Source organism: Balaenoptera borealis, assembly GCF_965194805.1.
Source record: "Balaenoptera borealis genome assembly, chromosome: 14".
Lineage (NCBI taxonomy): Eukaryota > Metazoa > Chordata > Mammalia > Artiodactyla > Balaenopteridae > Balaenoptera > Balaenoptera borealis.
In genome coordinates, this window is record NC_138875.1 from 84,758,051 (window position 1) to 84,785,984 (window position 27,934).

The following is a 27,934-nucleotide window of genomic DNA, read 5'->3' on the forward strand; positions in this document are numbered from 1 at the left end:
CGGGGCGGCGGCGGCTCCTCCCCCGGCGGGCGGGCGGGCGGCGCCGTGCGGCGGGCGGCCTCGCGGTGCCTAGGCGCGGGGGGCCGGCCTGGATCGCTCAGTCGCGCGGAGCCGGGCCCAGGAACGGAGGCGGCGGCAGGATGAACAGCATCAAGAACGTGCCGGCGCGGGTGCTGAGCCGCAGGCCTGGCCACAGCCTGGAGGCCGAGCGCGAGCAGTTCGACAAGACCCAGGCGAGTGGCGGGGCCGCGGGCGGGCGGCGCCGGCTCCCCTTCCCCTCACACGCGTCCCTTGGGGCCCGGCCTGCGCCCGCCTCCAGAGCGCCGGGGGCTCGGGCCGCCCCCCGGACCCCTTGCTCCCCGGCCACCTGGGGCTCCCCGGCCTCATCTTGGCCGCGGCCACCCGGCTCCCCGGCCTTCGCCGCCCGAGCCGCCCCGCGCGCAGGTGAACCGGAAGCGCGAGCCGGCGCCCGGGCCCGAGGTGGCGGGGGACCGGGGTGGCCGGGGACTGGGATGCAGCCGGGCACTGAGATGCGACCGGGGGACCAGGTGGCCAGGCGACCGAGGTGTCCAGGGACTGAGAGGCGGCCGGGGACCGAGGTGGCTAGGAGCCGAGGGGGCGGGAGGGGGCCAGGTGGAGGGAGCCGAGACGCGGCGGGGGGCCAGGTGGGGTCAAGGTGCGTCCCGGGCCTGGGTGCGCCCGGCCGGGGCGGCCCGACAGGATTTCTCCGCCCTGGCCGCGCCGCCTCTCCCGGGCTCCGTCCACTTTTCCCACGCCTTAAAAGAATGCCCCCTCCTCGGAGAAGCAATGCATTTCCTTAAAGGAAACTCCCTGCTTCCTTTTCTCCTGAGCTGTTTTTCAGGGCCGCACAATATCTTATTATCTGCTGGGCGAAAAGTTTCACGTCTGTAGCCAGACTTGTTTGCCCGAGCGCTGGCCCACGTATAAACAGGTTCACACCCCCTTATTAAATGACGGCGCCTGACAGACAGAAACTTCCTAGGGCTCCCTTCCTGCACTTCCCACGCGCCCGCATCTCTTCCAGAGGGTGGCCTATCCTGGGAAGGTTATTTTAAAAATGAAACAATGACGGGGGTGTGTATTTGTCCATGTGTTCCTGCTGAGACCACACTGATGAGGGCGGTGCTGTTTCTGGTTTTCTGTTCCTTTTTATTTTACAAACACTGAGGTATTCTTATGCCTGGGGGAGGGGGGGAGCATACTGGGTTTTTTTGCCAAAGTAAGTCAACCAGGACTGAAACAGCAGAAAATTTTTACTTTAGAAATAAACCATGGACTTCCCTGGCGGAAAGTGGTTAAGACCCCGCGCCCCCAGTGCAGGGGGCACGGGTTCGATCCCTGGTCCGGGAACTAAGATCCCGCACGACGCGGCCAAAAAAAAAAAAAAAAAAGCCAGAAGGAACCCACTCACCCCTGTCTGAAGTAGGATGATGACATTTGTGTCTGCCGTTAGCAAGGTCCTTCCCACCTCTCCCTGCCAGGAGCAGTGACTTGTGCGGTGTCTTTCAAATCAAGTTAGCACATGCAGCCTACAATAACTTTCGTTTTGAAGTAAGAAAAAATGCAGGGGAAACATCTAACCTTTGTGCTTGAGATTAACAAGGAAAATGATAAAACCTTGGCTCTATAAAGGATTAGTGCTGAACCAACCTAGCCGCAAATTATTAATTTATCCTTGAAATCATCATCATCTGGCCCCTGGTGTATTTTCAGCCCGGATAGCCCGTCATAAAAACAAATGTGGCATTTAATTTAAAATCATTAATACATAATTAATTGTGCCAGGAACTTGCGGAAGGAAGGGGAGAAAATTTTAATTGGCAGAGAGAATCTGGATGTTGTCAGAAGATTTATTCATTCACTGATTTTTTGTTTTTTCTGTGGTTTTGAGGAGCTATAAAGAGGTCAGATTGCTACATAGAGGAGATGGAATTTAGAGGGCCAAGTTCATTGATCTCACTCTTAAATTGTTATAAATCAAGGGCAAGCTTTCTGAATGTCAAAGAGAAAGCATCTCTGATACAGGACGACTTATTCTGGTGGTTGGTTTGGTAAACAAGAGGGTGTTTTGTTTTTGCTGGTTGGGTTTTTCTCAGGGGCCGAGAGGGTTACTTTTCATGAATAATTCTTTCTAATAGGTGAATCTCACAGGATTTACCAATTCCAGGGCTCTTTTCTGGAAAGATGGAATTCAGGTTCAGTGTCTAGATTTGCTTGTCTTCAGAGTGACTTATTGAGGGATGTAGGAATAAGGTTTTGTGCATGGTTAATATTTAACTAGATTGCTCCCAGAAATATCTAGTGAGCTGCCAGCCAGACCTCATTGGTGAAAAGGACGAGGAAAGCTGAGGTTGCTGCTTACATGTCTCCTTCTGGACAGAAAATAGTACATCCAACCCACCGACGCACCTTCCCTTTGGACTGCGCTGCCTGTGGCTTCACGTTGACCACAGCGTCCTGTGTAGCAGAGGGGCGCTTTGGTTTCCTTAGAACTTAAGTCCCCCACCATCCCGCCAGCCTCGCTTTTCCTCCTGGGTTTCTGGGTCAAGAGGAGGAAAAATACTTCCATATTTGCTTTCTTGACTGGCCACACCCTGTTTTGCAAAAAGGTTCCTTCCCCGCCCCAGCTGGGAGTGTGAAGGAAGGGGGCAGTCATGCGTCCTTCGTGTGGCAGGTACTTGTGTTTGCTGTATGATGTGGGTATGCGAGTGCGTGTGTGTAATCCCAGGGGCACCGTCCAGAAAGCTGGTCTATTCTTCCCCAAGACTTTAGTCCCTTTGGTGATAAAAACCCCTTTTCAAAATGGAAGTGACAAAACTGTACTGGCTTTTTGTTGTTGTAGTATTCTGAATGCAGAATAGCGTGGAATACAGTATACCTGTGTGTTCTGAACCTGAAAATTGGCCGTCGCGTTAAAAAGATGGTGCGGTATCGCGGAAAGCGGTAACTAACACCCGAGTGCCAGCCTGTGTTCCTGGGCATGGTGCTTAACTCCTGCTTCCTGGTCTATAAAAATAGAGATAATTCCATCTACTTCCTAGGGCTGTTTTAAGGTATAGAAATGGTGGGGTGGGCTAAAGAGGGACCCCTCAGAGATGTCCACGTCCTAATTCCTGGAACCTGTAAATATGTTACAGCCCTGGGTAAGAAAATGCTAATCAGCTGACCTTAAAAATAGGGGGCGTAGCCTGGGTTATCCAGGTGGGCCCAGTGTAATCACGGGGCCTTTAAATGTGGAAGAGGGAGGCTGGGAAGGAGGTCAGGGTGGTGTGAGGTGAGGACGACGCCACCGGACATCGCTGGCTTTGAAGCTGGAGGAACGTGGGCATCCTCTAGAAGCTGGAAAAGGCAAAGAAATGGACTCTTCCACAGAGCCTCTAGAAAGAAACGCAGCCCTGCTGGCACCTTGATTTTAGCCCCGGAAGATCCGTTTTGGACTTCTGACCTCCAGAACTGTAAGATGATAAATTTGTGTCGTTTTAAACCACTGAGCCAATAGTGGCCGTTTGTTGTAGCAACAATAGGCCACGAATACCTACAGGATGCAAAACACGTAGTACGGTGCTCTGCAAATGGTCAGCTAGCCATCTTTCTCCCTTCCCCACCCCCAAAAAGCTTTAAAATTTGAGAACTGTTTCAGACCTTCCACGAGGGAGGAGCTCCGTCTTTGAGGTACAGCATGGGTGAGGACGCAGCAGATGGGAGTCCTGGAAATGCTAAACTCCAACCTTGCTTCTTCCTTGTCTAAGTGCGCCTTTGCCATCTGGGCCTCGGTTTCCCCTGCAGGAAATGGAAACAGAGCCCAAAAGCTTCCTCTAAGGTCAGGATGAGAGAGGGGCCACGCTGCTCGGTAAACCAGGCCCGGCGGGGAAGAAGGGCATTAGATACAGGCATACGGGGTGAGGCTCCCCGGGTGTTAGGGGTTTTCTGGTGGGGTGGGAGCTGTGGAGGGGGAGCAGCGGGAGGAAAACTGTTCGTAGGTCCAGTTTTCCAGGTCGGTGACACGTCCCCTCTGCAGCCTCTGTGGAACTGAAATCTTGTAAGAATTAACATTTATTGACACTCAGGGCTTCTCAGGCCAGCTCACGTTAGAAAAACGCCGTCCAGTAGAAACAGAACAGGAGCCACGTGTATCGTTTTTAGATTACTTAGCCACACTAAGACGCCAACAGAAACAGGTGAAATTCACTTTAATCATATATTTTATTTAGCCCAGTGTATCCAGAATATAGCCATTCCAACACGTAATCACTATAAAAATTATGAATGGGATATTTTACATTCTTTTCCTCCTACCAAGTCTTCAAACTCCGTTTTGTGTTTGTAATAGCACATCTCAATTTGGACTCACATTTCAGGCACTCATTAGCCACACGTGGCCAGCAGCTACCGGATTGGACGTCAGGGTGTTAGAATCACCTGGGGTGCTTTATAAACTCTTCCGTGTCTAAATGCTGGAGATTTGGAGTGATTTGGCTTGGATTGGAGTCCTGGGCGCATAGGTCTATTTTCTTCAAGTTCCCCAGCCAGGAATTCTTTAGAATCTCATTATTGAAGGCAAGCCACAGGACACAGACAGGTGTTTGGGAACTTAACTTGAGTTTCTGGTTTGAAGGCTGTTCCCAAATTGGCAATAGTCGTTTGGACTCCCATCCTCTGCACACTGTTGCCTCTGCCCTGACTTCCCTTCCCACATATGCCATCACCCCCTCTGCCAGGCAGGCAGACTTATGCACACTCCCTTTTTAAAAAAAAATTTATTGAAGTATATTTGATTTACGATGTTGTGTTTAATTTCTGTTGTACAGCACAGTGACTCAGTTATACATATATATTCTTTTCTATTGTGGTTCATCACAGGATATTGAATATAGTTCCCTGTGCTCTACAGTAGGACCTTGTTGTTTATCCATCCCATATGTAATGGTTTACATCTGCTGACCCCAAACTCCGTCCTTCCCTCCCCCACCCCCTCCCTCTTGGCAACCGCAAGTCTGTTCTCTAGTCTGTAAGTCTGTTTGTGTTTCGTATTTAGGTTCATTTGTGTCGTACTTTAGATTCCACATATAAGTGATATCATATGGTATTTATCTTTCTCTTTCTGACTCGCTTCACTTAGTATGATAATCTCTAGGTTCATCCATGTTGCTGCAAATGGCATTATTTCATTCTTTTTAAGGGCTGAATAATATTCCATTGTGTGTGTGTGTGTGTGTGTGTGTGGATATATATATATATATATATATATACATATATATATATATGTATATATATACATACCACATTTTTAATCCATCTATCTGTCGATGGACATTTAGGTTGTTTCCGTGTCTTGGCTATTGTGAATAGTTACACACGCTCCCTTTCTGTCTTCATTATTTCTTATAGATGCTGTGGCATTACCACACTGTTAGCTACCAACCCCTTTCTGGGCCTCATTTAAATGTTTATTTTAAAAAAGTTCCCCACCCCCGAGCTTGGGAGGAAATCTAAACCACATGGTGAAAGCCAGAAAACCTCCCCAGCTCCGCCCACGTCGGTCAGCTCCCTGAGGGCAGGGGCAAGGGGCCTGGCACCCACTGCAGGCTGGTCGAATGGCTAAAGAACAGAGGTGAGCGAGGCTTTCTGAAAAGGAGGAGAGAAAGAACCAGGCTCACGACCCCCAGGACGCCGCCTGCAAAGCCTCGTGTGAGCTGCCCCAGCAGCGCTTGCCTTCCTCCCCGGCCGCCGGAGGTGGGCCAGCTGCGGTGGGTGGTGAGCTGTGCCCTTCTTTCCAGCTGCGCTGCTGTTGCCCGCCCCTCAGACACCCTCCACCTGCTTCTGCCGCATCAGCCAGCTTGGTGATGCTCAGGGCAGCTGCTGACTTCCTGGTTCCTGGGGTTTCCTGCCGCAGTCCCCCTGGGCTCCCCGGGTAGCCGGTGACCTCTTGGTTCAGGCTGGGGTGGGGTTGTGGCTGCTCGTCCTTCCCCTCCCCCTTCCCATCTTTGTACGTTTGTCCCACGACACGTTCATGAGGGACCACTTACTGTGTATGTGTTGGCTTGTTTCTGGTGCTCTGGGATGTGCTACGGGAAGATGAAGATCATTCTCATCCCCTCCAAGGGTTTTCATCTTGACGAAGGAGGTGGGAGATGAACAGGTGTGCTGTGGCAGAGCTGTTAAGAGCGAGACTCTGTGCCTCAGTCTCCTCATCTGCAAAATGGATATAATCGTAGTGCCCGAGTCATGGAGGATTTGCAGGATGACACAGCTCCTGGTGCGGGGTGAATGCTGCACTGAGCGGCTGTTGGCTGTTACGTTGTGTATGGGAAGGCGGGCTGGACTGAAGAAATGGAAATGATGCCCTCTTGGTTCCGTCCCTGAGCCCCTAGTTGAGCCTCTGTAAATGGGGAGCTGGGGCTGTTGGGGAGGGCAGTAGATCTGCCACAGGGGTTGGGCGGACTTGGGAAGGTGGGGAGCAGCCCATTCCTGGAAGAGCCATCCTGCGGCGCCCCCCTTCTCCAGGACAGCAGGCCCTGCTCCCAGGTGAGGGGAGCCCCAGGGAGGTGCCCCAGGGAGGTCTGGGGAAGCCAGCCGTGACTTAAACTCAGGGCCCTCCTGACCTTGCCCCCAGGCCAGCCTCCCGTTTGTGAATAAAACCTGCCTGGGCTCTGAGTCCAGCACTGCGAAGTGGAAACTCTGGAGTCGAGTCTAGGCCTGCTTGGCGGGGGGACAGGGAAACGCAGCGGGCTAACCTGAGCTGGGGCCTGAAGAGCCTTTGCCAGCCGGCCGCGCTGTCAGCGATACCCTTCCCCCCAACCCGCTCGCCCCAGCTCCACCTGACTGACTCCAGGGAGGACTCAAATATCACCTTGTTTGCGAAGCTGTCAACCGCTTTCCTCCTGCCCGAGCCTTACTAGGCTGCCCTAGTTCTCGCGATACTTTTCCCACTATTCCCCTGTCTCCCCAAACCCTGCAGCCGAACCGGCAGGAGTGGACGGCCGTGAGGTCGGGCGTGTGTTTAGATCCAGGGTCACGGAGAAGGGATTGCATTGCCTCCCCCTCCGAGCCCCTAAGCACTACCCTCTGAACCCCAAGATCCTCAGGCACGGACAATGTTGGCTTCTTGTGTGCCAGCACCCAGGAGTGCCCGGCTCAGGGGACCCTCTCGGTGTGCGTGCGCTGAATAAATGGGTGCCACGGGGGCCCGTGGGTCTCCATTTTTTGATGCTGCCACTCAGTGAGGCCTAAAAAGCCATGACTCCCACTGCAGGGAAAGACTGAGTTCTTGGAGAAAAGTTTAGCAGAGGCGGGGTTGTTTTTCCTCTTGCTGAAATAAACACAACCTTCAAACTGCATTAGGTTCTCCCGCCAGGCAGTGACTCAGCCCCCTGGCTTGTGGGACAGACAGGTCTATGGAGTGATGTCACCAGAGCCCAGGCAAGGAGCTGCCCGGGCTGGCTCCCTGTCCTTCCTGGAGGCGGGACTCGGGCCACGTCCTCCTCTACCATCTCCTCCTCCTCATGTGTCACCTGCAGAGCCCGGGGGAGGGGTGGCAGTGTCCCCCAGTGAGCCTCATCCGGGTGGATGGGAGGATCCCGTCCGGGGCTCCTGCAGAGGAGTAGCGGCCGCAGCGCGGCCCTCCCTCCAGTTTCTTAAACGGTCGAGTGATTGAGAGGCCCGGACAGAGTGGGCACTGGGGGACGTGAATAAAGGGAAAAGACGGTTGAATCGCAGGATGGTGTTGCTGCACTGACTTCCCTCTGCTGAATGACCGAGCTGCAGACCTCCGGCCCAGAGCTCCCCACCGCTTTGCCTGAGACCACATTCAGCCGCCTCCTTGGCTACAGAAATCCTGTGTTTGCTTTCATCAATGGCCTTTGAGGTGACAGAAGCATTTGAATGAGATCTTTCTGTCCTTCAAACAACTCTTTGGAAACACTAAAGCAGGATAACCCACCTCTCTGCCAGTCCCTGTGACCCGGCTCTTTGAAGGATGTTTTTTTGTCCCTGCCAAGTGCCACCATGAAGCGCGTCATGATAACAGTACAAGGAGGATTGAGTCTGATTCATTTCAGGGTTGATTTTAAAAATAGAAATTGTTTTATAGTTGCCTTTACTATTTAACTCTAGTAGATAAATTATTAGCTAGAGAAAGAGACACACACACTGCCTTGAATTTAACCAGTACTTGTATTTGAAAGCGCTTTCGTTCATTCAAGTATTCACTCTTCCATTCATCCAGCAAAGATTTATTGACCCCCAGGCATGGGTTTCGGGAGGCACAGCAGGGTTTGTTGTACCGAGCACGTCTGTTCAGGGGCCAGAGGTAGAAACAGAACACATGGTAAACAAGACGGTTTCAGGGAATAAATGTCCTGGGTGAAAGTAACCGGGAGGAAGCTGTGTGTGTGTGGGGGGCTGCTTTAGATAGGATGGTTGGGGGAGACCCCCCCAGGAGGGGCGCTTTAACTCAGAGCAGGGTGACCCCAGAAGCACAGCTGGGCTTGGGGGTGGGACCGGGCTTGTCGTGTTTGAGGGACAGAAGGAAGACGGTGTGGCTAGAACAAAGCAAGATGTTCCAGACACACTTTGTGTATGTTTGCATTCTCGAAGATTTCAAGGGTTTTTTGCTCCTGCTTCCCAGACAGGAAAAGGGGAAGTTTCTAAAGTGAAGGTGCCCCTGTGGGTCGGAGTGGATGGGACCGGGGTCTGTGCGCTGGGGTGCCATGGCTGGCAATGGTGGAACTGGGTGAGCAGACCTGTATTTGGCCCCGTTCACGTGGGCTCCTGGGGAAGGGGTCTCCCCGAGTCCACGTTCCTCTGCTGTGCAGAGCTCCCCACGGCCTGGAGGATGTCAGATCTCGCAGAGAACGTCCGGGGCTGCAGCCTCTGCGGTCATGTGGTTCTGACCCCCTGCAGGGGGCTGTGGGTTTCTAGAACGGTGTTGCCAATGTTGGTACGCACCGGGCTGTGGCCTCGTGAGCCGCTCTGGCTCCTGCTCCGTCCTCAGTGACTGTCCTCTCCCCATGGCTCTTCCTGGGGCCCCTTTGCCTGGCGTGCAGCCCCACAGGCGATGGGGCAGGGACGGGCTTGCTGTATGCAACTGCTGACCAGAGCGTCCCAGCTTGGTTGCCCGGCTTCGCTGACGGTGTCCACACCCCAAGGCTTCTGTCTCGAGTCTGCAGCAGGCGCCGAGGCTCTTGGGAGTATCACCTGCTGGGGCTCCTGCCCCGGCCCCGCTGCCCCAGCCGGGTCGCCTTTCTCCTGAACCAGCACCGAGATGCTTTCTCGTGTGTCCCTGGGAGTCACCTGTCCAGGGACAAGTGCCATTGGTGGCTCTGTCTGGCCTGGTCCTGGGATTGCCTCCTCAGGCTTGACTCCCAGGGCCTCTGCTGGCACCAGATGGGGTTTTTATTTGACAAACAAGAACGAGATTGTTCCTGGAAGCAGGGGCAAGTGTGTCCTGAGGCTCTGGCTCCCATGGACCCAGTGGGGCCCTTGTAAGAAGCCTTCCCAGACGTCCCCACCCTGGCTGCAGACAGAAGCCGCCCCGGGAGGGAGCTGGAGGGGGCCGAGCTGAAGGCCCAGAGGGGGCCCAGGGCCCTAAGGCCTCGCCTGCAGGAACGGGGGAGCCGTGGGGGAGCCCCCTGAGCTGCTCGGTGCCACCCAGTTGCTGTTCTTACCCGTGCTTTGAACGAATCCTGGATCCAGAACCTGCGTTTTTGACTTGGAGTTGGGCCAGGTCCTCCCTGAGTGACACCAGGCCCTCGGGAGCTGGGTCCCTGCAGTGGGACAAAGAGGGACCAGAAGGACGTGCGTGCTGGCGCACGGCTCCCTCAGCCCGGCCCCCTCCCCCAGCGAGAGAGGCGGCCGGGGACCCGGTGGTGGCTGAGGGGACAGTGTACAGAGCCAGCAGCCTGGGTTCCCTTCCTGCGCGGCCACCTTGGGAACTGCTCGACCCGGGTTAACGGGGGAGGGTTGTCTCTGTGGGGACAGTGCCTAGAATAGTGCCTGTGTTCGTCATTGTGACCTTGAGCTTTGATTTCCTCATCCACATGCTTCAAGGGTTACTCAGGAGATTAAATGAGATGATAACGGTGAGGTGCTCCGCATGGTGCCTGGCACATGGCTGAACTCGATAAAAATCATTTTATTATTCGTTTACTGAGGCCAGTTTGCTGGCCTTTGGCATGAGATACGCCTCCTGCAAGCTTCCCGGTGCCAGCAATTCCGACTGTGTCTCCAGAGCCCGCTAGAGCCTCTCCACCCCTCGGCCTTGTCCCCCGCCGCCCTCCGGAGGGTCAGGCCCCTCACTGCGAGGTGGCTCTCCGGGCCTGGGCTTGGATTTTTCCAGCACAGAAGGAGCAGCAGTGGTCTGAATGCCCGTGAAACTGTTCAGTCACCCACCCTCACGGGTCTGAGAAGCGTGTCTCTGCCCGCCCTCCGCTGTCTTTGCAAACCCTCCAGCTCCCTCCCCCAGAGCCCCCCTGGGCATATCTGGGGGTGTCATAGACCCACCGTTACTGCTGTTGTCCTGCTTTGCTGCTCCCTGCCCCCCATCCGTGGCCTCTCAGAGGTCGAGTGGGAAGTCAGATAAACAGATCCCCAAGGCGGTCGCCACCTGCCCACCCCCCCCAGGACCCTCTCTCTCCGGCTCTGGCTCTTCCATCTCGGCACCCAGTCCCCTAATCAATCCATTCCACTCGAAGTTTCTGTCTCCCAGAAGGCTCTCTCCATGGCAATTGATCCTGCCCGTCGTGAGGGATTATGCTTGCTGTTGTCAGAACTGCCCCTGTACCAGGGCGGAAGGAAGCCTTTCTCAGGCTGGCAAGCTAGAGAGAACCCACACGATGGTCCCCGGTGCCCCTCTGACCCCCCCTCCTCCTTCAGTCTTCCTGCAGTCGCTCGTTGGGCTGGTGTGAGGATGCCATGCTTGTGTAGACGGAAGCAGATGTTGCAGTCAGAGCTGCAGCTGGACTGTAAACCCAGGAGCTAAGCCATGTCAGAATCGCCCAGCACAGGTTCCAGGGCTGAGGAGAGGCGCCCCAGTGCTTGGCCCACTCAGGACGCGCAGGGGAGGGACGGGCATCTCTGGGGCCTGCCGTCCCCTCCTGGGACGGGGCTTGGCTGCTGCGCCTGGCAGGAAAAGCAGGCTTGTGCGGTGTCCACAGACCCGCCTCTGTGTGAGAACTGTGCCTCCTTGTGAGGCCTCCCGGTCCACACATCTGCCGCCTGCACACAGCAGGGCCGTGTTCCCGCCGGGAGGGACCCTGTTCCTACAGCCGGCGCGGGGAGCGGGCGGCACTGGTTGGGCAGAGGGGGCCAGACAGACTCCCATGTGCCTGAGTCACCACTTCTCTCTGGGGCCCGGGAGCCTCTGAAGACCTTGCGTGTGCCAGGCACCGTTTAGGGGCTGGGGCCACAGCAGCCCCAGAGAGGCAGAACCACTCCCCCCGTGGCGTAGACATGGGCTGGGAGTGGGGGGAGGATAATAGACAAATAAGGAAGACACTGTCAGGGGTGCTGACCACATGGAGAAGCATGAACCGGGAGATTTAAATAGAGTGGCAGCAGGAAGGGGACAGGTGAGCAGGTTCCCCGGAGGGGAGGGGCAGGCACTCTTTCTGGGGGTCCAGGGCCCAGCCATGCGGGCGCTCCGTATACATTTGGACCGATAGTGAAGTAAAAGCCTGTGCCCAGCGGCCTCTGGGGAAGGCTCCGCGGTGGGAATGCTTAGCCTGGGCCGCCGGCCCCACCAGCCCATCCCTTCAGGGCGTGTCTGCTGCAGGCCCTGGGGGGAGGGGGGTCGGCACGCCCCTCGTGGGCGTCTGCGGAGGACAGAGCACTTGCTGGGACTGCAGGCGGCATCTTTGCATCCCCGGCCTCCTGGGCAGCTTGCTCTGCCTGTGTGACTTTGGCTCTGCTCTGTTCTTGCCTGGGATCTTCTGAACAGGTGGCAGTCGTCAGAGCCAGCTCAGGTGTCAGGGCAGCTGGGGGACAGGGTTACACACCCCCTGTCAGGGAGACAGGCACTCCCGGCTTATGGGCTGGTGTCTCTTCCCAGCTCTGTACCTGTACTGGAGGGGGGTGCCTGGGAGCTGGATAGCAGAATCGTTCAGGACACAGCCAGACCTGCCTTGGCCCTTATTAGCTGTACGGACGAGATACCCCAACTCCCTGAGCCTCAGTTTCCTCATCAGGAAAGTGGGGGCATGCCCACTTGCTGGGGCTGTTGCTGGCAGCGTGTTGCCTGTGCCTGGCGCAGGGGCGAAGCGCCCGGGAATGGCTGGTTGTCGATCGTTGTCCTCGTCGCTGCTGCTGTGGGCAGAGTTCTGCCTGGCGGGGCGTGATGTTCGCGGGGCCGGGAACGGTACACTCGGGGTCCGGCCTCTCTCACGGTGATGCCTGTGGAGGGAAGGCAGGCGCTGGGGCCTCGGGGAGGCCGAGTTGGCAGAGGATCGGCAAACACAGAACAGATGGTGAGGGAGCTCTCGTGTCTGGCTCGCTGAGGCTTTGAGCGTAAGAGGAGCCAGAGCCTGTCTGCGTTCCTCTCAGGACCCCAGTAACGCAAGGCCAGAGCCACTCCCCCAGCCCAGCCTTGATGCTGGGAGAGTCGTCTGTGTCCCAGGGGCCCGCTGTGCTGTGTGCTGCAGACCCGCTCTCCCCGAGCCCCGGGGAATGGCCACAATGGGCGCTGTGTGTGAAAGGAGGTCAGCCAGCCTTGCTGGGGTGGGTGCGAGGGGCTAGCCCAGCCCCCAGCAGCTCCTAGGCCCGTGAATCTGAGCAGAAAGCACGGCCATGGCTCTCAGGGGGTTGCTTTTCTTACAGAGGAAATCTCACTGCTTTGCAGAGCAGGACCACAGTAGGGTCACAATAGACCGTAGATGAGAGAAGTCTCCTCCTTGCCTGGCAGGGACAGTTAATATTGTTCCCAGGCCGGAGGTGGAGAGCACAGTGGCCTCTGGGTTAAAAAGAAAGAAAGCTCCTGCTGCCCCTCGGGGCTCTCTCCCTGCCCTGTCCCGCTCCCGCCACTGCTGGGCCTGCCGTGGACAAGTCCACGCAGGGCCGGGCTGCAGGGTGAGCGCACAGCTTGCCCTGCCCAGCGAGCTCCCTGGACGGCCTGGGGCAGCGTGGGCCCTGGGGGAGGACCTGTGGGAGACTTGGGAGAATCGGCTGACCTGGAGAGGAGTCTGCACGGGTCAGGGACCTCATCCCATCCCTCCCACCAACGGCACTGGCAGCTCTTCTCATTTGGTCCGCAAGCACAGATGCCCCCAGCTCGGGGCTAGGTGGGTGGACAGAGGCTTACAAGACCTGCCGCCAGGTAGAGAATTAAAACATATCCATAAGTAAACCCAGGGCCGGCGGTGGTTACTGGGTGAGTGGGATGGGGGTGACAGTAAGTGCCCTGAGCCTGTGTGAGGGCGCAGTCACATCCAGGAAGACTTCTCGGAAGAGGCGGCGTTGAACTAAGGGGGAAGAGACGAGACTCCAGCAGGTGGAGGTGGGAGGGGACCTGCATCAAGGATGAGTTTGCCGCTTGCTCAGGGCCTGAGTGGTAGCAGCATGTGTGCTAAGCGGGTCCCCCTTCCTGCCACCACTGGTGGGGCTGCGGTCGCTGTTTGTGTCGGTGGGAGTGGGAGCTGAGTCAGGATTCGCCCTCACCCAGGAGGCATGTAGACAGGCGATGGGACCTGGTTTATCCTGGTTTTCCACGAAGTGGCTGTGAGGCCTCATGTCTCCAGGCCGTGCCCCGTGGTAAAGTAGGGGTGACGTGCATGTTTTGGTGGAGTGCGAGAGGGCTCAGGCCACAGCAGCCTCTCCCAGAGGAGAGACCCGATAGAGGATGTCCTGCGGGGACTGGCGGCTCCCCTGGGGCCCAGGGGCTACGCCTTCTGGGGAAAACGAATCACACGCAGCTTTCAGATCAGTGTTGCTCTCCTGCAGCACAAGCCGGCTTTTGTCCTTACCTCCCAGGCCTCTGGAAGCTCTGTGTGGTTGTGGCACCGGGTATTAGCTGTAGTTGGAGCTGCACATGTCACGTGAAGAAGAGTCTTGAGTGGTCTGGTTTGCTTAGGTTAGAGAATTTCTGTTTTTCCCTTATCTGTGTACTCTCGCCTTTAACCGGCTGGAAGGATCGGTCCCGTCTGTGTGTCGCCCCTTCCCCCTTTGGGTGGTCTGTCCCGGGAAGCCTGCCGGGTGGGTTTCTGACCTCTGCCTCCTCTGTTCCCTCCCAGGCCATCAGCATCAGCAAAGCCATCAACACCCAGGAGGCCCCCGTGAAGGAGAAGCATGCCCGGCGTATCCTCCCCGCTGCCGGCCGCCCTCCGTCCCTCGGGGCCCCAGGGGAGGCGGGGAGTGTGAGGAGGACGTGGGGGAAATGAACTAGGGGGGCAGTGGGCGTGGCAGATGGCCTGATGAGGGGTGTCCCCCTGTGGCCTTGGGCCAGCCTCGCTCAGCTCCTTCCAGACTCAGTCCCATCTCAGGAAGGCCACCTATTGTCTTAGGCCATTGGGCCCAGCTAAATTCGTGGGGCATGACCTTGCCCTTTCTCTTGCTTGGCTGAGAGCCGTAGCTCTTGGTGAGCTGTGGCCGACGCCGAGGGAGGGGTGTGGGGAGGGGGGAGGGGGGAGGGCCGCCTTCCACCCGCGTCTCTGCGCCCAGTCACCTGTTCAACTGCACCTGCTGAGCACCCGACCTCCCCCACGCTTGAGTCCCTGCTGCGTGCACTTGGCCTTGACCCTGGTAGGCATCATCCTGGGTACTCACCACGAGAAGGGGGCCTTCACCTTCTGGTCCTACGCCATCGGGCTGCCTCTTCCCAGCAGCTCCATCCTCAGCTGGAAGTTCTGCCACGTCCTCCACAAGGTCCTTCGAGATGGGCACCCCAACGTGAGTAGCCGCTGGTCCGGGGGCCCGGGCCCTCCGTCTGCCGCCTCTTGAACACCCCAGGGAGGCACAGAGCCGCATCCTTTGAAATGAGGGTTGTCCCGGCGTCTGTGTCCCTCAGCTCCAGGCTGGCCCGCCCTGCCTGCTGCCCGCACCCCATACATGGGAGCAAGTGTCGGGACGGCCCCCCCCCCCCCACCGACTAAGGCTCTGGCCCCTTCATCCTCCCTCCTCGTCTCCCCCTCTGGGCAGGTGCTGCACGACTGCCAGCGGTACCGGAGCAACATTCGGGAGATCGGAGACTTGTGGGTAGGTGCGGGGAGCAGGCACGGTGGCCTTAGCGCCTCGCCAGCAACACCACCCGGAAAGTCCACCGCCGTCCTGCTTGGCACACAGGGCCGAGGGGGGAACAGAGCACCTGCAGTGGTGCCCCCATCCTCCTCGTCCCAGCAGAGTTAGAGCCACGTTCAGTGGGGCCGTGGCAGCGGGCGATGAGCGTCCGTAAATGAAATTGAGCCTTGCTTTTAAGGCCTGGCGCAGCAAGTCCCAAACACACCCCTCACGGGCCCTCCGGCTCCAGAAGTCAGCAGCCCTTCAGTCCCTGTGAGTTCACTACCCAACCCTGAGTCTGGGTAAGTGGTGCAGACGCTGGGCCCCCAAGACCGGCAGCTCTTGAATCTTGGAAGTCTGCATTTTCAGCAGGCTCTCCAGAAGCGTCTCCTCCACAGTGAAGTCTCAGAGCCCCAGGAGCTTGCATTCTAGATCCACTCCACGACCGTCAGGAATTAGGGGCGTCCCCTGCGTGGAGAGAGGGCTTCTGGCCTTATCTGTCCTCTGGGAGCACTGCTGGGGCCCCAGCAGCCGGGGCGGGGGCCGGGTGGCCTCTGGGAACTGACCGGCTTGCAGAGGGGACACCCCTTGAAGTAAGGAAGGTGGCATCCCTGGTGCCATCTGCAGATGTGGGCCCAGCGGGCGTGGCCGCAGGGGACGTGGTGTCTGGAGGCGGCTGCGGGGAGGATGTGTTCACGTGCCCGTCGGAACGTACCTCCCCAGCCGCCACCAGCATTTCGGTGGAGTGTCCCACCTCAGAACTGTCCTCTTGCCGTGGACGAGGAGCTCTCTTGTCACGAGAGTCTCTCTGGCAAGAGTGAGAAGAAGAGAGCGATAGGCAGAGAGGGGGCTGGCAGAGGCCCTTGGGAAAGAAGGTTGGCCACCTCTGGTGGGTTGAGCAGTGGTTGTTGAATGAATAAGTGACAGCGTGGGAGGGTGAAGGATTGACACCCTGCTCATCATCTTGCATCTTCCGGCCTCACCTTCCTTGTTTGCCCCGCGGGGTTCCTGGGCGAGCTCATGGGCAGTGTGTCCTTACCCAGGGCCCTTTCTCCACAGGGCCATCTGCATGACCGATATGGGCAGCTGGTGAATATTTACACCAAACTCTTGCTGACCAAGATCTCCTTCCACCTCAAGGTAGTTTCCTCGGGGGAATCGTGGGGCTGGTGGGACCCTGGGCTCTTCCCTCCAAGATGTCTCAGAGGGTGGGATCTGTCCTGTCCCCACCTGAACCAAGGGGAAGCTTGGGACAGACGGCAGGGAAGTCAGAAGGCCTGGAGGCATTTCCCAGCGTGGGAGGTGGTCTCAGCCCTGCCCTCAGCTCCGGATGGACGTCCCATCCTCTATGTCTTGGTCTCTGTAGTCACTGCCCGGGGCAGATGGTGGCTCCACAGGCTAGGGGGCTTCTCTGGCCCCTTCCCCCCCCTCAAAAGCTAGAAGCGGTGCTGGGCCAGAGCTGAGAGGGGCTGCGGTTGAGTGGGGGTGTCCTCTCCGCAGCACCCCGAGTTCCCTGCGGGCCTGGAGGTGACAGACGAGGTGTTGGAGAAGGCAGCTGGGACCGACGTCAACAACATGTGAGTCCCCCGGTTTCCCGTCTGTTCCTGCGGCGTTCCTCACCCAGGTTCCCACCGGGGGCCGTGCTCTGTCTGGGGCTGGAGGTCGTCACGTGCCCAGCAGATGTGGCTAAAGCTAAAGGGATGGGGCTTACTTGGAGCTGGGCATTTCGGCTGAAGGACTGCCGTCTGTGCATCCGTGCAAAGGCGTGGGCATGCGCTGTGCTCCCCCTCCCGCCTGGGGGTCCTCGCAGGGCCACGCCCTGCACCCCTCCCGCTCACCTCTCCCTCCTCCTTCCCCCGTAGCTTCCAGCTTACCGTGGAGATGTTCGATTACATGGACGGTGAGCTGAAGCTCTCTGAATCAGGTGAGCCGGCCGGGGGGGTGACCTGGGGCCTGCTGCCTCTGGGGGCCAGCCATTCTTGGACACACCTGCCCCCTGGGGACCACGCTCCCACCAGGAGCAGGTCACGGGGCCTCCAGGTGCCCCCAGAGCATGGGAAGGAGAGGCCTTTACCGCCCCTGCAGGACGCCAGGCACGTCCAGGGAACAGTCTCGGCCGAAGGAAACCCACTCTGGCACCAAGGCGCGGGGTGGGGGGTTGCCGGGGGGAGCCAGGAGCCGCCTCTTCAGGTTCCCGATCCACCTCCCAGCTGAGCCTGCCCTGAGGCAGTTGGTTTCAGCCTTCTTGCCCATTCTCTGCTGTAAAAGGCCTCTGAGTCAGGTCAGATTTCCCAGCCCAGGAACGCGGCAGCCGTTGAACAGGAAATCTCAGGGGGCTCACCCTCCTGGGGCTGCAGAGGTGACTGTTTTCAGTGGCAGCTTCAGAACAACTTGTGGGTGACTCGACGCTCTCACTCTCCACGGGAGAGTGAGAGGCAAATGCCTTTTTAATGGAAAACCAGGAATGAGAAAGAGGTGTCTGGGCAGCCTCCTGGCGCCGGGGGCTGGACCCTGAGGCTGGGCGAGTCTGGGGCAGCTGTGCTGCAGAGATGGGCCTCTCCCCAGTCGCCACAACAGGAGGCGGAGAAAGGCCACAGCCAGCGCCCACACCCCCTGTGCCAGCGTCTCCCTGAGAGTGAGGGGGAGTGGGCATTCCCCGCCCCGAGGTTTGTAACAGCCCCAAATGGGAAATGTCCTGAACGCCCTTCAGATGAGAAATGGCTGCATTGTGTTTTAAAACGCAAAACAGTATTCTGTGTGTATTTTAATTGTTTACAAGGAAAATGGACTTGACGTGACATGTAATTAAGTTTTAAGCGGGTGAGGGACAGCGCTTAGCGCCTTCCTCCTGGTCCCTTCCCTCCCAGGCGTCCTTGTGTCACTGCGGAGGTTTGCAGATCGCCCCACCCCAGGCAAGGTGAGAGTAGGCCCGGGTTGGGGGCCACCCATCTGGAACAGGGTCCCACGTGGGCTGCCCTGGGTGTCACGTGCTCCTTTCTCTCCTTGCCCCAGAGAGCAAGCCGGTCAGGGGTGGCAGTATGTCTGCCTCTTTCCCTCCTAGTTGGTCCATCGGATGAAAGGCTGATTCTCAGGGTCAGGGGAGATTGACCCTGAGTGCAAGTGAGGTTTTGGGGTCCCTTGGGGTTTGCAGAACCACGTCCTGAGCCCGCTGCTGTGAGACTGACCAAGCCCGGGCCTGTTTCCACATCTGCAGAACGAGGCCTTGGGGCTGCACAGCCTTAGGCCTCCGTCCGTCCCTAAGATTCAGAGTGAGCTGGAAGCCCATGGGTACAGGACTGTTGAAGTCACCCTGTCTCTCCAGCTCCGCGTCCTGGGCCCACTGCCTGGAAGCTCTCCAGAGACCCTGGCCGAGCTGAGCTGCGTTTCATTTGCCCCCCACCTTGCCGCCACCTTAGTTCGTGGGAGCGCTGGGCCTTGGTCCTCGGCAGCTCCAGCGCACGGGGTCCTTCCTCGCCACGAGGAGCATGCTGGTGTCCGAGGGCCTGGGGCAGAGTCCCACTGCCTGACTGGGACTGGTAAAGCCAGTTACCCAGGCCATTGCCCCGTCTTCAAACCCAGCTCTCTAGGTTGCCGTGACGGTGCCGTGAGATGCCGGTCGGGGCCAGCGCTTGGCCGCTGCCCTCGCTGTGGCCGTCACTATGCCTGTAAGCAGAGTGGGGTCTGCGCCTGCGTCTCCCGGCTCCGCGTGCTCAGGCTCCTCCCGCCCCCCCCCTTTTTTTTTTTTTTTTACAGTTTTCCGGCAGCTCAACACAGCCATTGCCGTGTCCCAGATGTCCTCGGGCCAGTGCCGCCTGGCCCCCCTCATCCAGGTCATCCAGGACTGCAGCCACCTCTACCACTACACGGTCAAGCTCATGTTCAAGCTGCACTCCTGTGAGTCCCCCTGCCCCCACCCCTGCCTGCCTCGGCCCTGAGGGTCAGCCGAAGCCCCAGAGGGCTGTGTTGATAGACTGCATCAGGGATGGGAATCAAGCAGTCTTTAAGATATTTATTAATTAAACTTAACAGTAATGAACTCATTACCCACTAACATAAATAACATACTTGTTATAAAAAAAAATCACTATTTTCCAAAACAAAGATTTAGTGGGAAGAGCCACGTAGTTTTACGTGTTTGCAGTTCTCTTAACCGCCTGGCCTTGGAGGCGGCAGCGGGACCTCACCCGTGCTCGCTGGGCTGGCGGGGAGGACTGGGGGAGGCACGTGGTGGCTCCTTAGTGCTCAGAGAGGGTCTGGGCTGCTGGCCTGGGTTCTGTGAGCTGTTCCAGTGTCAACCTTGGGCAAACTCGAGTGAGAGCGACCTGACAGACCAGCAGGGCCCACATGCAGTGCGCTGCGGTCAAGGTTCTGGCCATCCCACTCACTGGTTCCTTCCCTCCCTCAGTCAAGAGCTGAACTCCTCACAGGGGGTTCTTTGGGCCCTCCTGATGGTGGGTGGGACGCAGCCAGGTGGTAGGTAATCTGTCTAATCTATGACGGTTTCTAGAACGTGGAGGAGCAGGGAGGGGGAAGGGAGGGAGCGGATCTGAAGTCTCGGGCACAGAGCAATGAGCAAGGAGGAAGTCCCGTTAAACCTCCCTGCCCCCAGGTCTCCCAGCGGACACCCTGCAAGGCCACCGGGACCGGTTCCATGAGCAGTTTCACAGGTACCAGCCTGGGCGGGGTTGAGGATGGCTGGGAAAGAAGCTCCTCGGCTCCCGGCGACGTGTGCTGGGGCTACCGGGCTGGGGCCTGGCTCCTCTGACCTCCCGCCTCTGTCCCCGCAGCCTCAGAAACTTCTTCCGCAGAGCCTCTGACATGCTCTACTTCAAGCGGCTCATCCAGATCCCCCGGCTGCCCGAGGTACCTGCGTCCTCCAGCGGCCGCCGCCCGCCTGCAGCCCTGTTCTGCCCTGGGCTCTGGGCTTGAAGACCGCGGCCGCCTAGCTGGGCCCCGCGTGGGGCCTCGTGTGGGCTGTGGGAGGGGCAGAGAGAGAGCCTTCTGGTGGGGGGAGCGCTGGGTCGCTTTCACCCGCTGCCCCCTCAGGGACCCCCCAACTTCCTGCGGGCCTCGGCGCTGGCCGAGCACATCAAGCCGGTGGTGGTGATCCCCGAGGAGGCCCCCGAGGACGAGGAGCCCGAGAGCCTCATCGAGATCGGCACGGGGCCGCCTGCCGCGGAACCAGCGGTGAGCTGCCCCCTTCTTGCTGGGGGCACTGGGGGTGGCTGGGCCTCCCTCCTGGCCTGGGGGAGTGGGGGTGGAGGTCACCGTGCTTTGCCGTGGCAGGTGGTGGCTGACCTCTTCGAGCAGACATTTGGACCCCCCAATGGCTCCATGAAGGACGACAGGTGAGGGCCTGGGGAGCCCACCGTAGTGGGAAACAGCCTTCCGGGAACTGTGATCCCGAAAGATCTCGGCTGGGGACACAGACCTGAGATGCTCAAACCCCGAGGGGGTGCTGATGAGAGGACCAGTGGCCGTGCCCGGGTCCCCTGATCGTGCCGGTTGAGTGAACTTGAACGCCAGGACCACGCGGGCTGGGGAAAACCCCGCCTGACCTCTGTCCCCAGGGACCTCCAGATGGAGACCTTGAAGAGGGAGGTGGAGACGCTCCGCACGGAGCTCGAGAAGATCCAGCTGGAGGTGAGGGGCGCGGGCGGAGGCGCAGGGGCGGGCGGCTGCCCCACGCGGGGGACCTACACCCCACCTCCTCCCCTCCCCTCCCCTCCCCTCCCGCCGCCTAGGCGCAGCGGTACATGGCGCAGCTGAAGGGCCAGGTGAACGCGCTGGAAGCCGAGCTGGAGGAGCAGCGGAAGCAGAAGCAGAAGGCCCTGGTGGACAACGAGCAGCTGCGCCACGAGGTGGCCCGACTGCGCGCCGCCCAGCTGGAGGGCGAGCGCGACCGGGGGCTGCGAGAGGAGGCGGAGAGTGCGTGCGCGGCGCGGGGCGGGGCGGAGAGGGCGGGGCGGGGCGGAGAGGGCGGGGCGGGGCGACGGGGTCCGCCGCTGGGGGGGCTGGGGGTCACGGCCGCGGCCTCCCCCTCCCCCGCAGAGAAGGCCAGCGCCACCGAGGCGCGCTACAACAAGCTGAAGGAAAAGCACAGCGAGCTCATCAACACGCACGCCGAGCTGCTCCGGAAGGTAGGCCCAGGGGGTGCGGACGGGGGCCGGTGGGATGTGGGGGGCCCCGAGCGCAGCCCAGCCGAGCCTGTCCCCGGTCCCCGCCGGTGCAGAACGCAGACACGGCCAAGCAGCTGACGGTGACACAGCAGAGCCAGGAGGAGGTGGCGCGGGTGAAGGAGCAGCTGGCCTTCCAGGTGGAGCAGGTGAAACGGGAGTCAGAGATGAAGGTGCGTCCCGTGAGCACAGGCCCTGCCTCGTAGACCCCGCAGGCACCCCCTGCAACCCCCGTGCCCCCCAGCTCCACTGCCTCCGTGACGTCCTGTCCCCTCCCGTCGTAGCTGGAGGAGCAGAGTGACCAGCTGGAGAAGCTCAAGAGGGAGCTGGAGGCCAAGGCGGGAGAGCTGGTGCGGGCGCAGGAGGCCCTGAGCCGCGCGGAGCAGGTGTGGGCCCTCCCAGGCCGGGCTGCCACTGGAGCGCGGGGTGGTTCAGAGCGGCTCGCCCTGGCCTTGAGGTGTGGCTCTGACCCAGCCCCGGGGGGTACACAGGGAACAGGACCCGCTCCTTGGCCCTCAGTCAGCCTTCAGTCTCCTGGGGCCCTAGGGATGGTCTGTAGATTTGGGTGGGGATGGGGGCGGGGCCTCTGGAAGCCCTGCTCACCGGCCAGGTGTTCACAGAGCGGCTTGGAGCTGAGCTCGAGGCTGGATGCGCTGAGCGCGGAGAAGGACACACTGAGCAGCGTCGTGCGGCAGCGGCAGGCTGAGCTGGTGGCGGCCCAGAGCCTGGCGCGGGAGAAGGAGGCGGCGCTGATCTGGGAGCAGCAGCGCAGCTCCAGGGAGAGGGACGAGCTGCAGGGGCGGCTGGCGGACAAGGTGCGGGCCCCCCTCTCTTCCCCCCCGTAACAGCTGAATTGGGGCAGAATTCTCTTTTATCACGAGCTGTGTGCCCCCCTCTTGAGGGAGCAGCCCCGGCATGGGGGGGGGGCACGGTGCAGCAGGGCCTCTCGCTAAAGCCCCCTCCCCAGCGAGGGTCTCCACGGGGGCCTGGCCGGCTCACCGCCGCCTCGCCCTCTCCCGCCAGGAGTCTCAGGAGGAGGGCCTGCAGCACAGGCTGCTGGATGAGCAGTTTGCGACGCTGCGGGGCACCGCCGCCGAGGCCGAGCGCATCCTGCAGGACGCCGTGGGCAAGCTGGACGACCCCCTGCGCCTGCGCTGCACCAGCTCTCCGGGTACGGCCGCGGCGGCAGGCGCTCGGGCGTCGCCCTTTCCTACTCCCCCCCCCCCCCCCGAGGGAGGCGGGCAGGAGGGTGCTGGGGCCTCAGGCCAGGCTCTGCCCCTCACCGGTTCTCCCTGTGCTGGCAGACTACCTGGTGAGCAGGGCCCAGGCTGCCCTGGATGCCGTGAGCGCGCTGGAGGAGGGCCACGCCCGGTACCTGGCCTCCGCGGCAGGTGAGTGCAGCCGGGGCGGGCCTGGGCAGGGCAGGGGCCGCCAGCGGTGGTGACCCGGGCCCCCGGGCCATGGCCGCCTCCTGCTTTCGGGGCGGTTTCCCACCACAGGCGCCTCTCCAGGAAGCCCCAGCCCCGTTCCAGAGGTCAGCCCTTCGGGCCAGGGGTCACCTAGACCCGGGGGCGGTTCCTGCGATGCTGCTCTCCGGCTGTGCGGGCTTGCCGGGCAGGAGAGGCACCACCGGGACTTGCTCCGGAGCAGCAGCGTTGAGGGTGGCTGTCCTTCCCGAGCAGACGCCTCTGCCCTTGTGGCAGCCCTGACCCGGTTCTCCCACCTGGCCGCGGACACCATCATCCACGGCAGTGCCACCTCCCACCTGGCCCCCACTGACCCTGCTGACCGTAAGTGCGCCCTGGGCTTGTCCCACGTGCTCCTCACGGTGGACCCGGGAAAGGGGGGCGGCTGCCGCTAGGTCCTGGTGTCAGACCTGGCTGGGGTCTTCCGGGGTTCTCGGCGCCGGGTCCCCTCAGCCCTCTCCTCCCAGGCCTGCTGGACACGTGCAGGGAGTGTGGAGCCCGGGCTCTGGAGCTCGTGGGGCAGCTGCAGGATCAGCGAGCTCTGCCGCAGGCCCAGCCCGGCCTGGTGCGGATCCCCCTGCAGGGCATCCTTCAGCTGGGCCAGGTGCGGTGTGCAGCCGGGATGCCGAGCGTGGCCCCGGGTCTGGAGGGGGCGGTGGGGCTGGCCTGGGGTCCCCAGCTTCTCTGCACCTCCTTCCAGTTTGGGCTGAACAGGTGCTCACGTGCAGAACCTGTAGCTGCAGACACGGGGCGGGGACAGAGCACCACCCTCTAGGGCCCGGCTGCCCCAGTCTCGCTCCCAGGCTCTGTGGGGGTGGCGGGGGGTCGAATCCACCCCATCTGACTCCTGGATTCCCTCATCCCCCAGGAGCTGAAGCCCAAGAGCCTGGATGTGCGTCAGGAGGAGCTTGGGGCCATGGTGGACAAGGAGATGGCGGCCACATCTGCGGCCATCGAAGATGCGGTGCGGAGGATCGAGGTGAGGACCAGGGTGCAGGAGCCCGGGGGGCGCTGGGCTGAGTGCGGGCTGCGCCCACCTCCGCACTCAGCCTCCGTGCGAGGGCCAGGCGGCCTCTGCAGGTCAGAGGTGGGAGGGTGGGCAGGGGCCCTAGCTTTCCCTCCCTGGGCCGCGCCCTCCCCTCCCTGGCTCCGCGGCTGGTCCAGTGCGGGTGTCCCCTGTCCTTGCACGCTGCCCTCCTCCCAACCCACTCAAAGCTCTGTCATCGGGTGTAGGACATGATGAACCAGGCCCGCCATGCCAGCTCTGGGGTGAAGCTGGAGGTGAATGAGAGGTGAGACCTACTTCGGCCTTCCAGTCGCCCCAGGGCGGGTTCCCCAGTTTTTCCAGATTGGGGGAGGGGAGAGGTGGCTTCTGCCCTCCTGACTGCTTAGCCCTCCAGAAAGAAGGGCTGGGACCCGCAGAGCACGCCTGACCCTGTGGGCCTGCCCGCTGAGCACCCTGAAGGGCTGGGACCCGCTGAGCACCCTGTGGGCCTGCCCGCTGAGCACCCTGAAGGGCTGGGACCCGCTGAGCACGCCTGACCCTGTGGGCCTGCCCGCTGAGCACCCTGAAGGGCTGGGACCCGCTGAGCACCCTGACCCTGTGGGCCTGCCCGCTGAGCACCCTGAAGGGCTGGGACCCGCAGAGCACGCCTGACCCTGTGGGCCTGCCCGCTGAGCACCCTGTGGGCCTGCCCGCTGAGCACCCTGAAGGGCTGGGACCCGCTGAGCACCCTGTGGGCCTGCCCGCTGAGCACCCTGAAGGGCTGGGACCCGCTGAGCACGCCTGACCCTGTGGGCCTGCCCGCTGAGCACCCTGTGGGCCTGCCCGCTGAGCACCCTGAAGGGCTGGGACCCGCTGAGCACCCTGACGCCCCCGTGGCTTCTGGGGCCGCCTTGCAGATCCTTTTGTTTTCCTCGCCCTTTTGCTCCTCTCAGGATCCTCAACTCCTGCACAGACCTGATGAAGGTGAGTGGCCGGCTGGGACCCAGGGCGGGCCCTGTGCCTGGCCGGGCCCCCGAGGATGACACACGTCTGGGTCTTGGCAGGCCATCCGGCTCCTGGTGACAGCATCCACGAGCCTGCAGGAGGAGATCGTGGAGAGCGGCAGGGTGAGCTGGGCCTCCCTGGTGGGGCCAGGTGGGGCCCCCGCCTAGTGGGCAGGCCACACAGCTAGGCCATTGAGGGACAGGTTCCTGAGCGGGGCCTGACCCCAGAGCCCTCTCCGTCCGTATCACCCGCCCTGTGGCTTACGCCGGCCACGGGACTCCTCTCGGGCACAAGACGCCTGAGTGTGCAGAGTGCCGACAGGCCCTCCCAGTGCGTGCAGCGTACTGGGAGTCCCAGTCCAATCCCCCACAGCCCAGGGATGCGCTCTCAGGGCCGGGGCGAGGGGAGGAGGGCCCACCCGCGGGATCTGTTGCCACCCGGGACTTCCTTGACTGGTCCGCCCCGCCCTCCTGTCGCCACTAGGGGGCAGCCACGCAGCAGGAATTTTACGCCAAGAATTCGAGGTGGACGGAAGGCCTCATCTCTGCCTCCAAGGCCGTGGGCTGGGGAGCCACGCAGCTGGTGTATGTTGCCCCAGGTCGGGGGGCAGCAGGGTGTGTGGTGCTCAGGGTCTGGGGAGGGGTGTGGAGGCGCCCGCCGACCAGGGGGTCGGAGACCCAGGCCCTGCCCGGCTCTGCCCCCAGGGAGTCGGCTGACAAGGTGGTGCTTCACACGGGCAAGTACGAGGAGCTCATCGTCTGCTCCCACGAGATCGCGGCCAGCACGGCGCAGCTGGTGGCGGCCTCCAAGGTGAGGCTCCCCTCGGGCTCCTGGGCTCCCAGCCGTGGCGGCGGCACCACGTGTGGCGGGGAGACCATGGGCGTGGGGGTGGTGCAGCCAGCAGGCCGTCCCGCCCCCTAACCCGCCCCGCCCCCCAGGTGAAGGCCGACAAGCACAGCCCACACCTGAGTCGCCTGCAGGAATGCTCACGCGCTGTCAACGAGATGGCCGCCAGCGTGGTGGCCTCCACCAGGTCGGGCCAGGAGCAGATCGAGGACAGAGGCGAGTGCTGGGGCCCCGGTGCAGCGGCCGGGCTGGGGGCGGGTGCCCAGACGCTTACCCACTCCCCTCTGGCTGCAGACACCATGGACTTCTCCGGCCTCTCCCTCATCAAGCTGAAGAAGCAGGAGATGGAGACCCAGGTGGGCACCCTCGGCCGTCCCTCTCCTACCCGCGTCCCTCTCCCATGCGTCCCTCTCCTGTCCCTCTCCCGCGGCTGAGCTCCGGGAAGGCGGGAGGGCCCCTGGGGCGAGGCTGTGGGGCCTGCTGAGCGGCCGCACGCGGGGCTGCAGGTGCGGGTCCTGGAGCTGGAGAAGACTCTGGAGGTGGAGCGCGTGCGGCTGGGCGAGCTGCGGAAGCAGCACTACATGCTGGCCGGGGCCGTGGGGACGCCCGGCGAGGAGGAGCCCGGCCGGCCCAGCGCTGCCCCCCGCGGCGGGACCTCCAAGAAGCCGCCCCTGGCACAGAAGCCCAGCGTGGCCCCCAGGCAGGACCACCAGGTGCGGGGAGTCAGTGCAGGTGGGGGGGGTGACAGGGGAGGAGCCCCGGGAGTGCTGTCCTGGCCTCTGCTCACTGGCCTGGGGGGCAGCGGACCTTGGGGACGGTCAGAAGCCACTGACCGGTGGGCGCAGACACGCGGCCCCAGCAACGCGGGGAGCACGGCAGGTGCCAAGGGCCCGTGCCAGGGAAGGCAGGGGCCGAGGAGTGGCGGGATGCCTGGGGCCCGACGCAGGGTACGTCAGGCACCCGTGGCCACTGAGCCCCTCACCTTTGATCCCTGCAGCTTGACAAAAAGGATGGCAGCTACGCGGCTCAACTCGTCAACTACTAGGTCACCCCCGGAGGGGTCCAGCGGGGAGGCTGACGGCCTGGGCCTCGTGGCTGAGGAGCCTCTGAGAAGGCCCAGCCCTCACTGAGCGCAAGGGCTCAGGGCTGACCGGGGCTGACCAGAGCAGTTCTTCCCAGATGAGCGCCTCGTTACCTGCAACAGGAACTTCTCAGAGCAGCCAGGACCCAGCAGGCCTGAGCCACAGCACTTCAGGAAATACAGAGCATTTCTAATATTCTGAGTTAGATCTTTCTTTTGTGAGTTGTGTGCAACACACCAGAAAGCAGGGCCCCTGGAGCGGGTGTTTGGGCCGTGCATCCCCTGCCCCTGGGACTCCCGGTCTGAGGTTAGAGGTGACTAGAACACAGTCTGTGCTGGCTGTTGGGGATACGGGGAAGAAGACATCACCTGTTCGTGGCCTTCTTGGGCCCTGGTGCGGCCTCAGGCAAAGCAGGATGCTCTTAGGTGGGCTGGGGGTATCGCCCCTTTCTCCTGGGGCCTCGCTCTAGGGCGTCAGTGACGGTGAGCGCTGAGGACAACGAGACCCTTGCCTGGGAAGGGGGGCAGGCCAGGTGCTGCCATCCTCCTGGAGTCTCTGTTCCTGCTGGCACCTGCGGGGACCCTCCTGCTTCCTGCTTTTCTTTCCCCCGGTCTGGCTGCCCCTGCGCTGGAAGCCCCGCGCTGGCCACTCCCCATGCCCAGCCACCTCATTCCTCCCTCTGCCTCCCCATCCCTGGGAGGTTTCCGGCCCTCCCGCAGGCCTCTCCAGCTCAGCCAGAAAAAGCCCAGAAACCAGGAGCCGCCTGCCCCCTCTGCGGATCAGGACCAAAGGCCCCTGGCGATCCTCGGGCGGGGGCTGCCCTCGGGGAGGGATGAACGCGCGCTCCTCGAGCCCCCCACCTCCTCCTGGGCAGAGGGAGGCCTGGCTGGAAGGAGGAAACCTCGGTCTGGAGGAGCACAAGGGGCCAGCTCGATTTGCTTTGCGTGTAGTGTTTCCTTGTGTTGTAGTGTCAGATTGGCAATAAACCACACTTTGACTGTTGTCACCGTTGCCCCACAGTGAGGGGCTGCGCCTGGTTGTTGATTTCTCCGGGGCCAGTTCGCTGGGGAGGGGAGGGACCCCCTTAGTTTCTGCAGCAACAGTGGAACACGGGAGCCACAGAAAACCTTGCCGCTTCCGGTTCTGCCAAGA

At 61.1% G+C, this 27,934-nt stretch overlaps 1 protein-coding gene and 1 long non-coding RNA gene across 5 annotated transcripts; one reads left to right on the forward strand and one right to left on the reverse strand.

Moving 5' to 3' along the window:
* The first annotated feature begins 23 nt into the window (after nt 1-23).
* Nucleotides 24-27,784, forward strand: HIP1R (huntingtin interacting protein 1 related). Of its 4 annotated transcripts, none has more exons than XM_082355849.1 (32): nt 26-233; nt 14,241-14,304; nt 14,753-14,895; nt 15,145-15,201; nt 16,282-16,362; nt 16,723-16,799; nt 17,085-17,146; nt 18,976-19,116; nt 19,832-19,889; nt 20,010-20,085; nt 20,269-20,409; nt 20,509-20,570; nt 20,793-20,865; nt 20,967-21,150; nt 21,274-21,362; nt 21,455-21,571; nt 21,683-21,784; nt 22,019-22,213; nt 22,422-22,569; nt 22,703-22,789; nt 22,898-23,188; nt 23,332-23,468; nt 23,733-23,843; nt 24,098-24,156; nt 24,803-24,833; nt 24,914-24,976; nt 25,338-25,438; nt 25,559-25,664; nt 25,793-25,916; nt 25,995-26,056; nt 26,207-26,413; nt 26,698-27,784. In XM_082355849.1, exons 1-32 carry the CDS (start codon nt 141-143, stop codon nt 26,743-26,745), a joined length of 3,390 nt encoding a protein of 1,129 aa, XP_082211975.1. In that variant the 5' UTR covers nt 26-140; the 3' UTR covers nt 26,746-27,784. The 4 variants fall into 4 exon arrangements, 3 of the variants coding, with proteins under 3 accessions (XP_082211975.1, XP_082211976.1, XP_082211977.1); XM_082355850.1 differs by having other exon boundaries at nt 27-233; nt 23,081-23,188; XR_014234522.1 differs by lacking the exons at nt 26,207-26,413; nt 26,698-27,784 and having other exon boundaries at nt 24-233; nt 25,338-25,452; nt 25,995-26,010.
* LOC309611487 lies at nt 8,175-14,080 on the reverse strand. The gene is made up of 2 exons (XR_014234556.1): nt 9,687-14,080; nt 8,175-9,312 (listed from the first exon to the last, which is right to left on the reverse strand). It is a non-coding gene; the product is annotated as an uncharacterized lncRNA (long non-coding RNA).
* Nucleotides 27,785-27,934: the final 150 nt, after the last annotated feature.